The 17017-nt window shown below is 45.9% G+C and overlaps 1 protein-coding gene across 1 annotated transcript in view; it reads right to left on the reverse strand.

Moving 5' to 3' along the window:
* The window catches only part of dcps (decapping enzyme, scavenger), a 94083-nt gene that overhangs the window by 25630 nt on the left and 51436 nt on the right, over positions 1–17017 (reverse strand). Inside the window, exon 3 of the mRNA XM_038778841.1 lies at positions 4284–4429. Within this exon, the coding sequence (XP_038634769.1) occupies positions 4284–4429 (146 nt within the window). The remainder of the gene's footprint in view (positions 1–4283; positions 4430–17017) is intronic.

Genomic DNA, 17017 nt, shown 5'->3' on the forward strand with positions numbered 1-17017 from the left:
GGGTTCCCAGGTATCTGCTGCTCTTGTCGCTCAAGTGATCGTGGGTTTGGCAGGTGCTGCCTAAGGAACCATGTAGTTGGTACACAATGTTGCCATTGTTCGTCGATGGTGAAGGGATTGAATGTTTGTGGGAGGGGTAGCAACCAAGCGGACTGCTTTGTTCTGGATGGCGTCGATGTCTTGAGCTGCACTCATCCAGGCAAGTTGAGAGTATTCCATTACACTTCTGACTTGTGCCTTGTAGGTGGTGGCAGGATTTGGCGCGGGTCAGGTGAGTTATTCACCATTGGACTCCTAGCCTTTGACCTGCTCTGGTAGCCACAGTATTAATATGGCTAGTCCAGTTCAGTTTCTGATCATGGTAACCCCCAAGATGTTGATTGTGGAAGATTCAGTGACGGTAATGCCATTGAACGTCAATGGGCGATGGTTAGATCTTTCTTGTAGGAGATGGGCATTGCCTGACACTTGTGTAGCACAGATATAACTTGCCACTTGTCAGCCCAAGCCAATCTCCTCAGCTATCTCCTTCAGAACCCTGGGGTGTAATCCATCCAGTCCAGGTGATTTATCCACCTTCAGATCTTTCAGTTTCCCAGTATCTTCTCCTTAGTGATGGCCACTACACTCAATTCTGCCCTCTGACTCTCTTGAAGTTCTGGTATGCCATTGGTGTCTTCCACAGGACCAATACAAAGTACCTATTCAGTTCCTCTGCCGTTTCCTCGTTCCCCATTACTACTTTGGCAGTCTCATTTTCCTGTGGTCCAATGCCCATTCTTGCCGCTCTCTTACCTTATATTTCATCTTCTCTCCCCTTATTGCATTTTTCATTGTCCTCTGCTTGCTCTGAAACGCTTCCCGCTAATCCTTCTCACTAATCCATCCTAATCCTTCCATCCTAATTAGGGATGGGCTAGGACAATTTCCTGTCCATTCCTAATTGCTATTCAAACCGAATGACTTGCTAGGCCATTTCAGAGGGCAGATAAGAGTCAACTACATTGCTGTGGGTTTGGAATCACACGTAGGCCAGACCACGTTAGGGTGGCAGATTTCCTTCCCTAAAGGATATTAGATGAACCAGATGGGTTTTTACAACCATTGATGCTAGCTGGCTTGGTTATCATTATTGAGACTAGCTTTATATTCCAGATTTATTAAGTGATTTTTTTTTCCAATTCCACGACCTGCTGTGGTGGGATTTGAACCCATGTCTCCAGAGCCTGGGTCTCTGGATTTGCTAGTCCAGTGACATTGCCACCATGTCACCATCTCCCCTTATTTAAGTTCATACGTGGTAGAAAACCTTCTCAAAAGCCACATTTGCAATAATCAAAATCTTAAATATTCTATTAAATTATACTGTGATTACAGGCAGGTGTTGTGATCTGTAACTACAGGTATCATTTATATGTTGAGAAACGCAACTCCAAAGTTGCATCTGGCTTCAGTGAGGCCTTTAAAGAGTATGAGTTTTGTGGAGGAAATGTAGGTGAAAACTGCTGGATTCATTCGAGAACAAGGAGCAGAGTTATGCTATCTTGAGACATACTCTTCTGAAAATAGACAAAGGGATGATTTAATAGAACAGTTGAGATCTGAAATGATTGCAGAATGCGGATTTAGAGGTGGTCTACCGTGCATTTGCTTCATTGTCACGTGAGGGGAATAAGACCGCATCCTGTTTTTAATGAAACAGGAGATAGAGATATGCTCATTGTTATCTCAAAAACTGAACCTATGGGATTTTTCACCCCAGTTTTCAGCAAGCAGGAATGGCGGTGAGGTTGGAGAATCAAGGGGCAGTCCCAAAGCGGCTTTAAATCTGGCACAATTTCCCCATTCGATTGTCCTCTGCCCCCCCACCAGGGACATCACGGGCTTCCTGTCATTGCGTGGCGGGAACCCCATTTCGATACATTTTCGTATCATTAGCATGCTTCCTTGCTATAAAGTCCCCTCACATTTGGATTTCCTCCTCTGCCGACATGACATTGGGATTTACAACAGGTCTGGAGCAACAGGGACCTGGTGAAGAGAACCCATCTGGGGTACACAACCAAGTACAGCTCCCAGCGGGGAGGAGGACATGCCGGGCTGTACCATGGCAAATTCCAGCGGACAGTGTCAGGGGCTTCTGTTGGGGTGGTCCATGGGAGGTGGGTTGCCTATGTCCATGAGGGGGGGGGGGGCATTCCCTGTGTCTATGGAAGTAGGGGTTTCTCTGCATCTGTGTATGGGGGTGGTGTCCCCTTGACTGTGTGGGCAGGCGCTTCCCCATGTGTGTGGGAGGGATCTCAGTGTCCATGGAAGGAGGGGGATCCTTATTTCTTTTGAAGGCCAAGGTTGCTGGTGGGACGGGATCATTCAGAGTTCACTCAGCCAGCATGATGGCATGGGACCCGACTCCAGCAGTTTTCAACTAAGTTTAACAAAAATTAGTGGGAAAATCAGTCAGTGGAACCGGCACTGCTTTTCACGCCGAAAACTTCACTTAAATTTTTTTTTAATGGAAATTCACGCCCTGTCTGTCAATGACCCTGAACAAAAGGTCAGTATCAGGGAAACAGGTGCCTCGTTCCACCAGAAGAGACTCCAATAACCCCCTTCTGAGGCTGCACAGATTAAATTCAAAGAGAGCTATACAAAGGCATTCTGCATTTCATAGCCCAGGTTGACCAACTGAGTCTCTCATCTGATAAATTCAAAGGACGCCACAACCTTCTGTTCAATTCTTTTTTAAAATTAAATTTACAGCACCCAATTCTTTTTTTTCAATTAAGGGGCAATTTAACGTGACCAATTCAGCTACTCTGCACATCTTTTTGGTTGTGGGGGTGAGACCCACGCAGACAGGGGAGAATGTACAAACTCCACACGGACAGTGACCCGGGGCTGGGATCAAACGCATTTCAATTCTTAATGGTTGAGACATTTAACGACGACCCAGAAGAGTGACATACATCCTTTGTCAAAGATATTGTCATGTGACATGGACCTTAAGTTTGTTGAACCGGTAATAGTGAAGTTAGTCAGCCATTTTACCATCTAACTAGCAGCATCTCAGACAAGGTGTTCTAGGTCAGGTTGAACGTCAGGCCCGTCTACACTGCTTCTACTGGAAATTCTGTATCATCACCTGCAAGACCGTTTTAGCTCAGTGTGCGAAGTCAATACCACTGGAAACGTGAATTATACAGCATTGGTTCTCAACCTTCTGACCTGTGAAGCAATACCTCATTGGACTTTGATTTTGGACTCTGGAACCCAGATGAAACATGATCTATTTTCTCCACGGTCTCTGAACTGCAAATCTACCTTTCTCTATCCCTTTTTTATTGAACGAATACAAAGGCGGCAAAATTGTGACCCTCCCCCTGAGTTTTGAGTCTGTGCAAATGAACAACCCTTTGAGTTCATCCCATCTCAAGTTTGCTGTCGGTATTGATAGAAAATTGGATCACACCAAAATTGAGGGGCTGGGAAATGTTTAGTGAGAAATTAGTGCTGCTTAAATAAACCCATCCTGTCCGTACCATTAAGGGCGACAAAACAAAGTGGGAAGTTTAGGCAAAACCTTTCCAGTAAAAGGCAAAATAAAGATATGGAATAGACTACTCTGGAAGAGTTTAAAAATTAACTAGTTATGTTCCTGTCAGCAGAAGTGCTTGAATGTTATTAGATCTAGAAATGTTACAAGATAATATTGTAGGAAATTGGATTAGTCAGGCAGATGTACCAAACGGCTACTACTGCCTGCATGTAATCATCACTTAGAAACTTGGAAAACTGTGGCATAGAAAAGGCCATTTGGCCCATTGCATTGTGCCTGTGTCATTCAGAATAAAGGGATATAGCCAATTCCTGTTTTCTAGCTTTTGGCTCATAGCCCAGTGGGTTTCATCACCTCAAGAGTCTATCCAAACATTTTTAAAAAAGTGATGAGGGTTTCTACCTCAACCACCCTTTCAGGTCTCCTCCACCCTCTGGATCAAAAGGTTTCTCGCAACTTCTCTCTAATCCTTTTACCAATTACTTAAACCTATGACACCTGCTTATTTTTTTCCTCGATCTTATTTGTGTTGACACAGAGCAGGGGCCGACCAGTTCCTTCAAAGAAAGAAAATTAATAAAGAGGGTGAAGTATCAATTTTGATCTTGTATATTTCTATGGTTTTGGAAGATACCTGGGATAGGGCACAAGCCTGCCTGCACACACATCTTTTACAGAGCTGCCACCAAAAAGAGTGGAAAGGGAAATAAATTGAAGTGCACAATACCTGAACACTAAGAGCTTGGGACTGAAGGTATGGGCTGGTGATGGTTTTGTAGTCATCTGCTGTTTCATTAATGAGGTACATTTCTTGCTTCAGGTATTTCTTGAGGTGCTTCTCTGTAGCTGGATATACTACTGTGGTCTTTATCTCTGTGAAGGAATGAACATTTTATCTTAAAATTAATAACTTAAAAAAATATTCTCAACATCATCTGTTGTTACTTCCTGTACGGTTGTTGGTTGGGTCAGCATGAGCAAGAGGCTGGTTTCATTGGCCGGTACTTAATGGGAGTAATGGGGGAGGTGAGGGGGGAGGGGGGAGGGGGGGGCGTTGTCGCCCACCGGCTCAGGATTCGGCAAGAGCCGCACGTTGCCTCCTTTTGGAAAGGCCCGCTGAATTAACTCCCAACCAGGCACATAACTAGGTAGCAGCATGCCTTTCTCCAGGATTAAGGACCGGGAAGTGGGGATTAGATTGATATACTGCCCCTAATTGTGACAGGCAACCAGAGGCCAGAAGCGGTCACTGCAGGGGTCGAATCCAGTTGTCAGCGCCGTGAGTCAGCAGTGCGAACCACTGCGCCACCGTGCCACCCTTCAATTCCAGCTTTCAAACATTATTTGAAACTAAATTCGATGGGAGGGAGGGTTTGCGAAGTATGGTTGGTTCGATCACACTGTCCGTGTGGAGTTTGCACATTCTCCCAGTGTCTGCATGGGTCTCACCCCCCCAACCCACAGATGTGCAGGATAGGTGAATTGGCCATGCTAAATTGCCCCTCAATTGGAAAAAAAAATGAATTGGGTACTTTAAATTAAAAATAAGAATTTAAATTCCACTAGCTGCCATGTTGGGATTTGAACCTTTGTCCCCAGAGCATTAACCCGCAATTGGTGGGCCCCGACACAGTGGGGGCACCCCCCCCCCCCCCCCCCCCGGGGCCAGATCCCACCATGCTCCCCCCCCCCCCCCCCCCCCCCCCCCCCCCCCGAGGACTCCACAGAGCCAGGTCCCGCCGGTAAGGACCTTTAATAATAACCTGTTGATCATCCTTAAATACAGCAGTGGTGCCATAGGATTACATTGTTGTAAATGTTACATCACTGTTCAAAAGATGGTGTCAGGATTAAACCCAGCAACTACAGGCCAGTCAGTTCAATCTTGGGATGGAAATGGTTTCAGAAACAATAATCCAGGATAAAATTACAGTCACTTGATCAAGTGCAGATTAATTAAGGTAAACTGGTGCAGATTTGTTAAAGTTTTTTTTAAGGAGTTCATGGAGCATAGCATTTACAGTGCAGGAGCAGGCCGTTCGACCCATCGAGTCTGCACCAGTCCCTGGAAAGAGCACCCAACTCAAGCCCATACTTCCACCCTATCCCCGTAACCCCACCCAACCTTTTTGGACACTAAAGGCAAGTTAGCACGGCCAATCCGCCTAATCTGCACATTTTTGGATTGTGGGAGGAAACCAGAGCATCCGGAGGAAACCCACACAGACAATGGGCGAACGTGCAGACTCCGCAGGCAGTGACCCAAGCCAGGAATCGAACCTGAGATCCTGGAGCTTTGAAGCAACAGTGCCAAGCACTGTGCTACTGTGCCATACCATTAATTGGAAAGGTTGATGAGGTTAATGGAGATGATATATATGGACTTCCAAAAGCAATTCGATAAAAGTGCTACACAATAGGTTCGTCAGCAAAGGTGAAGCCCATAAATTAAGGAGGACACAGGCTGCATAGATATGAAGGTGACAGAGTAATAGCGTGCTGATGAACGGTTGATTTTTGGTCTGGAGGAGGGTATACGGTGGGGTTCCCTCGGGCCCAATTCGAGGGCTACTGCTTTTCTTTATCTGTGTCCAGGGCACAATTTCAAAATTGTCACAAACCTTGGAAGTCTACGAAAGGAGGATAGTGATAGACTTCAAACAGCATAGCGGGGGCAGGGGGGAATTGCAAGGCTGGGAAGGCATGGGGGTTGGTGGACAGTATGGGACAGTGAGGTGGGGGCAATGTTTAGGGGCTGGTTTAGCTCACAAGGCTAAATCGCTGGCTTTTAAAGCAGACCAAGCAGGCCAGCAGCACGGTTCGATTCCCGTACCAGCCTCCCCGGACAGGCGCCGGAATGTGGCGACTAGGGGCTTTTCACAGTAACTTCATTGAAGCCTACTCGTGACAATAAGCGATTTTCATTTCATGTAGGAAGAGGGGAGGGCCAAGCAGCTTGTGGTAAGGCATGGAAGAGATGGAATGGGTTGGGAATGGTATAGGAAGAAGGGGTGACATGGGAATGATAATAATAATAATAATCTTTATTAGTGTCACAAGTAGGCTTACATTAACACTGCAATGAAGTTACTGTGAACAAATCGGAGAAGGATGAAGAGAATGGGATAGGTATGGTATGAGAATGATGGCATGGGAAGAACAGAATGTCACAGAATGAGGATTTAAGCATTGTTGAAATTAATTTCACCACAAATGATTTCTGGGTCTCTGCTAGTACAAAAAAATGATATAACTCTAAGGGTGGTGAGGAATGGATGGGCTGGGTTATATTTATTTTTCTTTATTCTTTCATGACTGGCAAGGCCAGGATTTGTTGCCCACCTGTCCCCTGAACCGAGTGACTTGCCAGGGCCATTTCAGGGGCAGTTGAGAGTATTAAGATACCAGACGAGAACCCCAAACAATTTTTTTTTGTAAAACATTGAGGAAAGGAAACTTAGAGGCAGCACAGTGGCGCTGTGGTTAGCACTGCTGCCTCACGGTACTGAGGTCGCAGGTTAGATCCCGGCTCTGGGTCACTATTCGTGTGGAGTTTGCACATTCTCCCCGTGTTTGTGTGGGTTTCGCCCCCACAACCCAAAAGATGTGCAGGGTAGGTCGATTGCCCATGCTAAATTGGCCCTTAATTGGAAAAATAAACTTATATTAAAAAAAAGGATACTTCACCGAGGAGTTCCACAGGGCTCACTACTTGGTCCCAGCTTTTTTGTGGTATATATTCATGACTTGGATTTAAATGGAGGGGAAATGATCCATTTGTTTGCAGACATCACAAAACTGGGCATGTTGTAGATTTCTGTGGACTGCAAGTATATAGAGCATAGAACAGGGGTGGGCAAACTACGGCCCGCGGGCCGCATGCGGCCCGCCAAAGGTCATTATGCGGCCCACCAAGTCATTAAAAAAAAAAAATAATTTTTTTTTAATTTAAAAAAAATTTTTTTTTTAGGTTAATGGGGGGGCTGTTGGGTTACTTACTGGTATAGGGTGGATACGTTGACTTGAGTAGGGTGATCATTGCTTGGCACAACGTCGAGGGCCAAAGGACCTGTTCTGTGCTGTACTGTTCTATGTTCTATATGAGGCGCCCAGAATCATAACCGGGTGAAGTAATTATTTTACTTAATATACTATGCGGCCCTTTAAAATTGTGAATTTCTGAATGTGGCCCTTGCACGGAAAAGTTTGCCCACCCCTGGCATAGAACAAAACAGCACAGTACAGGCCCTTCGGCCCACGATGTTATGCCGACCATTTATCCTAATCTAAGATCAACCTAACCTACACCTCTTCAATTTACTGCTGTCCATGTGCCTGTCCAAGAGTCGCTTAATGTCCCTAATGACTGGCTCCACCACCTCTGCTGGAAGTGCATTCCACGCACCCACCACTCTCTGCGTAAAGAACCTACCTCTGATATCTCCCCTATACCTTCTTCCAACCACCTTAAAATTATGTCCCCTCATCTTATGCATTTCCGCCCTGGGGAAAAGTCTCTGGCTATCCACTCTATCCATGCCTCTCATCACCTTGTACACCTCTATCAGGTCACCGCTCTTCCATCTTCGCTCCAGTGAGAAAAGCCCTAGCTCCCTCAACCTTTCTTCATAAGACATGCCCTCCAGTCCAGGCAGCATCCTGGTAAATCTCCTCTGCACCCTCTCCAAAGCATCCACATTCTTCCTATAATGAGGCGACCAGAACTGGACACAATATTCCAAGTGTGGTCCAACCAGGGTTTTATAAAGCTGCAGCAAAACCTTGCAGCTCTTAAACTCAATCCTCCTTTAATGAAAGCTAACACACCATATGCCTTCTTAACGATCCTATCAACTTGGGTGGCAACTTTGAGGGATCTATGTACGTGGACCCCAAGATCTATCTGTTCCTCCACACTTTCAGTAATCCTGCCTTTAACCCCGTATTCAGCATTCAAATTCGACCTACCAAAATGAATCATTTCACATTTATCAAGGTTGAACTCCACTTCTCAGCCCAGCTCTGCATCCTGTCAATATCCTGTTGTAACCTGCAACAGCCCTCGATACTATCTACAACTCAACCAACCTTCGTGTCATCAGCAAACTTACTAACCCACCCTTCCACTTCCTCATCCAAGTCATTTATAAAAAGCACAAAGAGCAGAGGTCCCAGAAAATATCCCTGCAGGATCCCACTGGTCACCGACCAGGCGGAATACTTTCCATCCACTACCACTCGCTGTCTTCTTCTGGCCAGTCAATTCTGTATCCAGACAGCCAAATATCCCTGTATCGTATGCCCCCTAACTTTCTGAATGAGACTACCTTTGGGAACCTTATCAAATGCCTTACTGAAATCCATATACACCACATCCACTGCCCGACCTTCAACAACGTGTCTTGTCACATCCTCAAAGAATTCAATGAGGCTTGTGAGGCATGACCTGCCCCTCACAAAGCCATGCTGACTAACTTTAATCAAACTATGTTTTTCTAAATAATCACAAATCCTATCTCTCAGAATTCTTTCCAATATTTTGCTCACCACAGACGCAAGACCGACTGGTCTCTAATTCCCAGGGATTTGCCTATTCCCTTTCTTGAACAGGGGAACAACATTCGCCTCCCTCCAATCATCCGGTACAACTCCAGTGGAGAATGAGGACGCAAAGATCATCGCCAACGGCACAGCAATCTCCTCCATCGCTTCCCGTAGTAACCTTGGGTATACCCCCTCAGGTCTGGGGACATATCCATCCTGATGTTTTTCAAAATTTCCAGCACATCCTCCTTCTTACTATCAACCTGGTTCACACTGTTCTCATGAGCAACAAGGTCCCTCTCTCCAGTGAATGCTGAAGCAAAATATTAATTTAGGGCCTCCCCAATCTCCTCAGACTCTACGCACAAGTTTCCTCCACTATCCCTGATTGGCCCTTCTCTCACTCTGATCATCCTATTATTTCTCACATAAGTGTAGAACGCCTAGGGGTTTTCCCTAATCCTTCCCGTCAGGGCTTTTTCATGCCCCCTTCAAGCTCTCCTAAGTTCATTTTTGAGTTGCTTCCCGACTACCTTGTAACCCTCTAGAGCCATGCCAGATCCTTGCTTCCTCAACCTTACGTAAGCTTCCTTCTTTATCGTGACTAGAGGCTCCACTTCTCCTGTCATCCAAGGCTCCTTCACCTTCCCATTCCTTCCTCGTCTCAGTGGGACAAAACTATCCAGCACTCGCAACAAGTGCTCCTTAAACAACAAAGGTTGTGCTTTTCCCCAAAACTGTTCCCACTTTATGCTCCTCAGCTCCAGTCGAATAGCAGTATAATTTCCCCTCCCCCAATTAAATACCTTTGCATACTGTCTGTTCCTATTCCTCTCCATGACTATGGTAAAGGTCAAGGAGTTGTGGTCACTGTCACCAAAATGCTCTCCCACCGAGACATCTGACACCTGGCCTGGTTCGTTGCCAAGCACCAAATCCAATATGGCCTCCCCCCCCCCCCCCCCCCAGTCGGCCTATCGACATATTGAGGCAGGAATCCTTCCTGTACACACCTGACAAAATCTGCTCCATCCAAACCATTCAGTAAGGAGGTTCCAGTCAATATTAGGGAAGTTGAAGTCACCCATGACAACAATTCTGTTACTTCTGCACCTGTTCAAGATCTGCCGCCCAAGTAGATATCAATGGACTGGTTAGGTGGGCAAGAGAGCGGCAAATGACCTAGAGGGCAGCATCGACACAGTTAATTATACTTCGGCCTATTTGAAAGATGAGTAGGCCTGGATGAAATCCTGTGCCTTCATTTTCTGACCTCTGGCTATTATCCAGGCCTACTGCCACCTTTTATAAAGGGAGCCATGGTCTGTCCGTGTGGAGCTTGCACATTCTCCCCATGTCTGCGTGGGTTTCACTCCCACAACCCAAAGATGTGCTGGTTAGGTGGATTGGCCATGGTAAATTGCCCCTTAATTGGAAAAAGAAAATTATTGGCTATTCTAAATTGTTTCTTTTATAAAGGGAGCCATGGTAACGGGCAGACTGGCAGAAAATATCTCAATCCTGATATTTACATAGTGGGCGACAATGGGGCTGTCCCAGAAGAAGTGAAATCCATTGCCACCAGATTTCGCCTTGATCCCTGTACACAATCCCACACTGCTTTAGGCAGGATCATGAAGAATACAGCCTCAGATTCTTAATTTGATTATACTTTTACGCTGCATTAAAAAAAACACATCATCTGATCATTAAATGACTAACCCAAATGTTACAACAAACTTGGTTCCTTGCCTTCATCTCTAGGGTGGCAACAATTTGGCCCATGACAGGCTCTCTTTATTTAGCTCGGTCATGTCTTTGACATCAATTTTCAGATATGTGATCTTTGATTAACTGGAAACAACCTATATGGTTAGTTTTTCAGCAAATCAGCAGGCTGGTCTTGTTGCCCCTACTTCCAAAGTACATGAATTGCAGGAGACAAAGAGCGAGGGGTAACCTGTCTGCAACTAAAGGTTACAGATAAAATGTCAGAAAAAGGGAAATAGAAAAGCTAAGTAAAATAGACATAGCAATGTTTAGCACTGTTGCTTCACAGCGCCAGGGACCCGGGTTCGATTCCCACTTGGGTCACTGTCTGTGCAGAGTCTGCATATTCTTTTCCGTGTCTGCGTGGGTTTTCTCCGGGTGCTTCGGTTTCCTCCCATCAGTCCCGAAAGGCGTGCTTGTTAGGTGAATTGGACATTGTGAATTCTCCCTCAGTGTACCTGAACAGGCGCCGGAGTGTGGCAACTAGGGGATTTTCACAGTAACATCATTGCAGTGTTAATGTAAACCTACTTGTGACATTGATCAGTATTATTAAAAATTAAAATAATAGAATAGAGAGGCAGAGAAGAGAATGGAAGTAATAGGACAAAAGAAAGAAGGCAGGACAAATACTGTTAAGTATTCAGAATTTGGAATAAACCTTTTGGTTTAGTTCAGGAATTTAAAAGCTAAACACAAAGCAGCTGCCCAAGGAGTCTGTTATCCATTAGTCACCCAGCTGCAAGGAAGTGAATGTGTCAACAGGTCTTTGAGAATTATGTGGTTTTTACTGAACATGGTTTTCATACCTATTCATTACGTAAATTAATGAACTGAAATTCCGGAATTCAAGATGTATTTTGCTTTGCTTCTGGAATGTCACTAATTGGTCAGCGATAACCCATGAAGAAACAGCCGAAGAATGAACAGATGGCCCCTGTCAGATCCAACTACAGTATCTCCCTCCACCTCTTCAATTGGCATCTCAGCCATCTAACATGGTATCCAGAGTTCAGGTTCACTGCACATTTCCACTTACTTCTCTTCCTTTCCCCACCAACTTAATTGTGGCCCTTCTGCCTAATACAGCACTGATACACAGAAGCGTGAAAATATTTGTCTTTTTTAATTAAAATGTGATGGGGCTGAATGATAAGTATGGTCATTGAGTAAACTATCTAATTGCCGACTATTTTTGTTCCAATCCATTACAGGCACCTCAATTCACTTTCTGGATCCAATTGTCCTTTTATCCACATCAATATGGCAATCCCTATCAGCTTCATATATTTGGTGGAAATTCCATGTGCGAGATTGGGAATTCCATGTAGGGATGGCACAGCAATCAGACGGCTGCAGGTTCCATGCTCCAGCATGGTTTTATTCTATTTGTATGCCTGGGGAAGCAGCTACAGTTCACAACGAGGTTAACAATCCATTTGATGGGTTCAGCTGACACAGTGTGAATGGTTGTGATGCCAGCAGGAATGGATCTCTCAGGGCATGAGTTCAGTATGTGGGCGATAGTCTCACTTGGATGGCGACTGCCACAATTTGAGCTGCTCACGTTCCACATGTGGGGCAATTGGCCACACCACATGCAGTGTGGGCCATCCTCAGGTAGTTGAGGGTTTTCCAGATTTTTGCATAGAAGTTTTTTTCATGGAAGGTTGGAACATGGGGACTTCACCACTTGGACGGTTACCAGGTCATGATGGTTGGTGATGTTTGCAGAAGGTGCGCCATCAAGATGTGGGGGTTTGGATGGTGTGGAGTATGTCCCAATGGGGGCCATGGGATTTCAGACAGATGTGTGGGTTTTTGCGAGGTCCTCAAAAATGGGAGGCAATGGAAGCACTTCACTGGCTGTCAACTGGTGAGGCTACTTTAAGAGAATGTTCTTCCTGCAGATATCAGGAAGTTCAATATATGCCAGCACAGGAAGCCACTTGAGCTGTTTTGATCCGAATGTCCAGGAAATATTCTTCATTACTTCCCAGTCATATCTATCACTTTTGTTTGACAACTCTTGAAGCCAAATTGAACTCCAGTACTCTGTTGTTGAGTAAACCAGAGCAAAGGAAGCAGTTCTTAATGTGTTGACTCTGCTGCTCAAGGTTGTATCCACAAGCTTCTGTATGATCATAAAGGACCATCTCATAGATTACAAGGCGCCATGGTGCAGTGATTGTACGCCTGCTTTTTTTTAAGGAGTAAGATACCCAGCATTGAATGCTAATTCCTCTATAGCTTGGCAATCAGCAGATACCTGGAGGTTTTCTCCAGACATCCCTGACTTGAAAATATAAGGCCGTTCCTTCACTGTTGCGAGGTCAAAATCCTGGAATTCCCTCTCTAACAGCACTACAGGTGTACCTCCACCTCAGACTGCAGCAGTTCAAGAAGGCAACTCACTATCACCTTCTGAAGGGCAACGACGGATGGGCAATAAACGCTGGCCTAACCAGCGATGCCCACACCCGGTGGGGGGTCGGAGAATCCCGCCCCTGAATCCTGTCAGAACTAATGCGGAAAATGTAGCTGTATTTTTTCAGAAGCAGCTCTAGATTGTATCAGCTCAGCTTCTATTCACACACTTCTAAACTGCTTGGAAATAAATTGTTAATCCATCTACAGACATATCTTTTAACTGAACGGAGATGCTTGACTTCTGCTCACATCTCCAACTATCACTCAACTAACCCCTTCTTTTCTGCAAAATACCGGATACCTTGGCTCCTCCCGGTAATTACATAATTTTACCAAGCTGAAACCTAATTAACTTCACAGCGAACCTCCCTTAATCCAAACAAAACTGTATTAGCCAAGCTTTTTATGCTGCCTTCATTGTACCCCTAGCTCCTGAAACATACTTGCCTTTTGAACCAGGATTTATTTTAAAGCATGACTGCAGCAGTCAAACACACTCTAACAAGGCTTTTAGCCCTTACTGCACACTAAGACAATATATTGGAAAATCCTACAATCATTACACCTGTCTACTAACCAATTTTACACCCATCTAATACACTACCCCTAATGCCATGGTCTATAATTTACACTTGTGTGGGACTTTGTCGAAAGCTTTCTGAAAGTCCTAATAATACCCTGGCTCTCCCTTGTCAACTCTACCAGTTACATCTTCAAAGAATTCCAATAGATTTATCAATCTTGATTACCCTTTCATAAATCCACCCAGACTCTGACCGATCCTGCCACTGTTTTCAAGTGCTCGGTTATAGAATCTTTGATAATGGATTCTATAATTTTCCCCACGACCAACGCAGGCGTACAGGTCTATAATTCCGTTTTCTCTCTTTTTCCCTTTTTAAAAACATTTTTCCACTTAAGGGACAATTTAGCATGACCAAGCCACCTATCCTGCACATCTTTTTGGTTGTTGGAGTAAGACCCACACAGACACGGGGATAATATGCAACCTCCACATGGACAGTGACCAGCCGGCTGGGATCGAATCCAGGCCCCAGGCGCCATGAGGCTCTACCTCCCTTTTTAAATAGTCTGGTTACACTAGCAACCCTCCAATCTGTCGGAACTGTTCCAGTGTCTATAGAATCTTGGGAAGATGACCTCCAATGCATCCACTATTTCTCAGGCCACGTCCTTAAGTATTCTGGGATGTAGGGGCAGCACCATGGCGCAATGGGTAGCACTGCTGCCTACAGCGCTGAGGATCCAGGTTTCAATCCCGGCCCCAGGTCACTGTCTGAGTGGAGTTTGCACATTCTCGCTGGGTCTGCGTGGGTTTCACCTCCACAACACAAAGATGTGCAGGTTCGGTGGATTGGCCACATTAATTGCCTCTTAATTGGAAAAACATAATTGGGGTACTTTAATTTATTTTAAAAAAGTATTGTGGGATGTAAATTATCAGACCCTGGGGATTTATTGGCCTTCAATCCCTCAATTTTCCCAACACCATTTCTCTATTCATACTGATTTCCTTCAGCTCCTCCTCTCACAAAACCAGTGTTTCCCCACACATTTCTGCAATGTCATTTGTGTCCTCCTTTGTGAAGACAGAGCCAAAGTATGTATTTAGTTGGTCAGCTATTTCTTTGTTCCCCAATTATAAATTCCCATTTCTAACTGTATGGGACCTACATTTGTCTTCACCAAAGATAGGATCTGATGGAGCTTTTAAACGTGCACACAAAGATATTGGCGAAGGTACTGGCAGGTAGGCTAGAGAAGTGTCCTCCCAAAGGTGATGGGTGAAGATCGGACAGGTTTGTGAGAGGGAGGCAGCTCTTTCGAATATTAGGAGGGTATTGAACGTGGTTATGGTAGCGGTGGAGGAGAAGGAAACAGAGGTGGTTGTGGCATTGGACGCCAAGAAAGTCTTTGACCAGGTAGAATGGGGGTACTTGATGGCAGTTCTGGAGCGATTTGGGATTGGGCCCAGATTTGTGGACCGGGTAAAGCTACTATATAAAAGGAGCCTAGGGCCAGTGTCCGCACAAATAACATCACCTCGGAATACTTTCCTCTCCACCGTGGGATTAGGCAGGGATGTCTTTTGTCCCCCCCTGCTGTTTGCACTCGCAATTGAGCCATTGGCCATTACGTTAAGCGGTTTGGAGGTATGGAAAGGGATAGTGCTGGGGGAGGGGGGGGCGGGGTGATAGAGCATAGGGTGTCCTTATATGCCGATGACTTGTTATTATACGTGTCGGAATAGAGTGTGTCAATAGGGGGAATACTGGAGCTGCTTCGGATGTTTGGGTCTTTCTCGGGGTACAAATTAATCTAACACTGGCCAGGGGTGGGGGCGGGCTGCCATTCCGTAGGGCAGGGATTCACTTTACATACCTGGGGGAGCAGGTTGCTCGGGATTGGGGTACAACATTCCAGTTTGGTTGGGAGGGTGAAAGCTGATTTGGTAAGGTGGGATGGTCTCCCGCTGTCACTGGCGGGTCGGGTACAGGCGGTTAAAATGAATGTGCTGCCGCAGTTCCTGTTTATTTTCCAATGCCTGCCGATTTTCCTGCCAAAGGCATTTTTTTAGAGAGATTGAAGGGATGATTGCCTCGTTCATCTAGGGAGGGAAGGCAGCCCAGAATTCGTAAGGTGCTGCTAGAGAGAGGAAGGCAGCTTTGGTCTTCCAAACCTGACCTATTATTACTGGGCGCCGAATGTGGAAGAAGGGGCGGAGCTGGGTCAGAGTGGTTGATTCCCAATGGGTCAGAATGGAGGAGAGTTGGGTTAGGGCGTCGGGATTGAAGGCGCTCGCAACAGCGCGCACTCCTGAGGGCCCCGGGGAGAGTACTTAGGGAGTCCGGTGGTAATAGCTTCATTGAGAATTTGGAAGCAGTTTCGCCAGCACTTCGGGCTGGGGGCAGGGTCAAGGAAATGCCAATTTGGGGGAACCATAGATTTGAACCAGGGAAGTGGGATGGAAATTTTCAGAGATGGGAGGAGAAAGGAATTAGGACACAAAAAGATTTGTTTCTGGGGGTCGGTGTGTAGGATTGAAGGAGGGTGGGAGCGATGTATGGGCCTGCAGCAGGGGGAATATGCAGGTTCGAGACTTTGCCAGAAAGGAGATACAGAGTTCCAGTAGAGCCAGCTTCCACATTGCTGAGAATGTGCTGACGACTTTAGGGGGGACTGGAGAAGAAGGGGATAGTATGAGCAGTTTACGGGCTATTTTGGAAGAGGAGAAGGCTGGAAGAGATCAAGGCAAAGTGAGAGGAAGAGTTGGGAGAGGGCATGGAGGAGGTGTTCTGGTGTGAGGTGCTCCGGGAGGTGAACGCATCCACCTCTTGCGAGAGGTTGAGACTGATACAGCTGAAGGTGTTGTATAGACTATAGAGCACACCTTACAAGGGCGAGGATGAGTCGCTCTTTGAGGGGGTAGAAGATGTGTGTGAATGTTGCTGGGAGGCGCCCCGCAAACCACGGTCATATGTTCGGTTCTGTCCAAAGCTGGGGATTACTGAAGGGAGTTGTTTAGGGTAATCTCTAAGTGGTGCACGTGAAACTGGACCCGGGCCCTTGGAGGCCATATTCGGGGTGTCAGACCAGCCGGGGTTGGAAACAGGTGCGGGGGCAGATGTTGTAGCCTTCGCCTCGTTGATCGCCCGAAGGTGGCTCGGCTCTTGTTAGGGGAGGAGATCAACCTCT

Source organism: Scyliorhinus canicula, chromosome 19 (genome assembly GCF_902713615.1).
Source record: "Scyliorhinus canicula chromosome 19, sScyCan1.1, whole genome shotgun sequence".
Taxonomy (NCBI): Eukaryota; Metazoa; Chordata; class Chondrichthyes; order Carcharhiniformes; family Scyliorhinidae; genus Scyliorhinus; species Scyliorhinus canicula.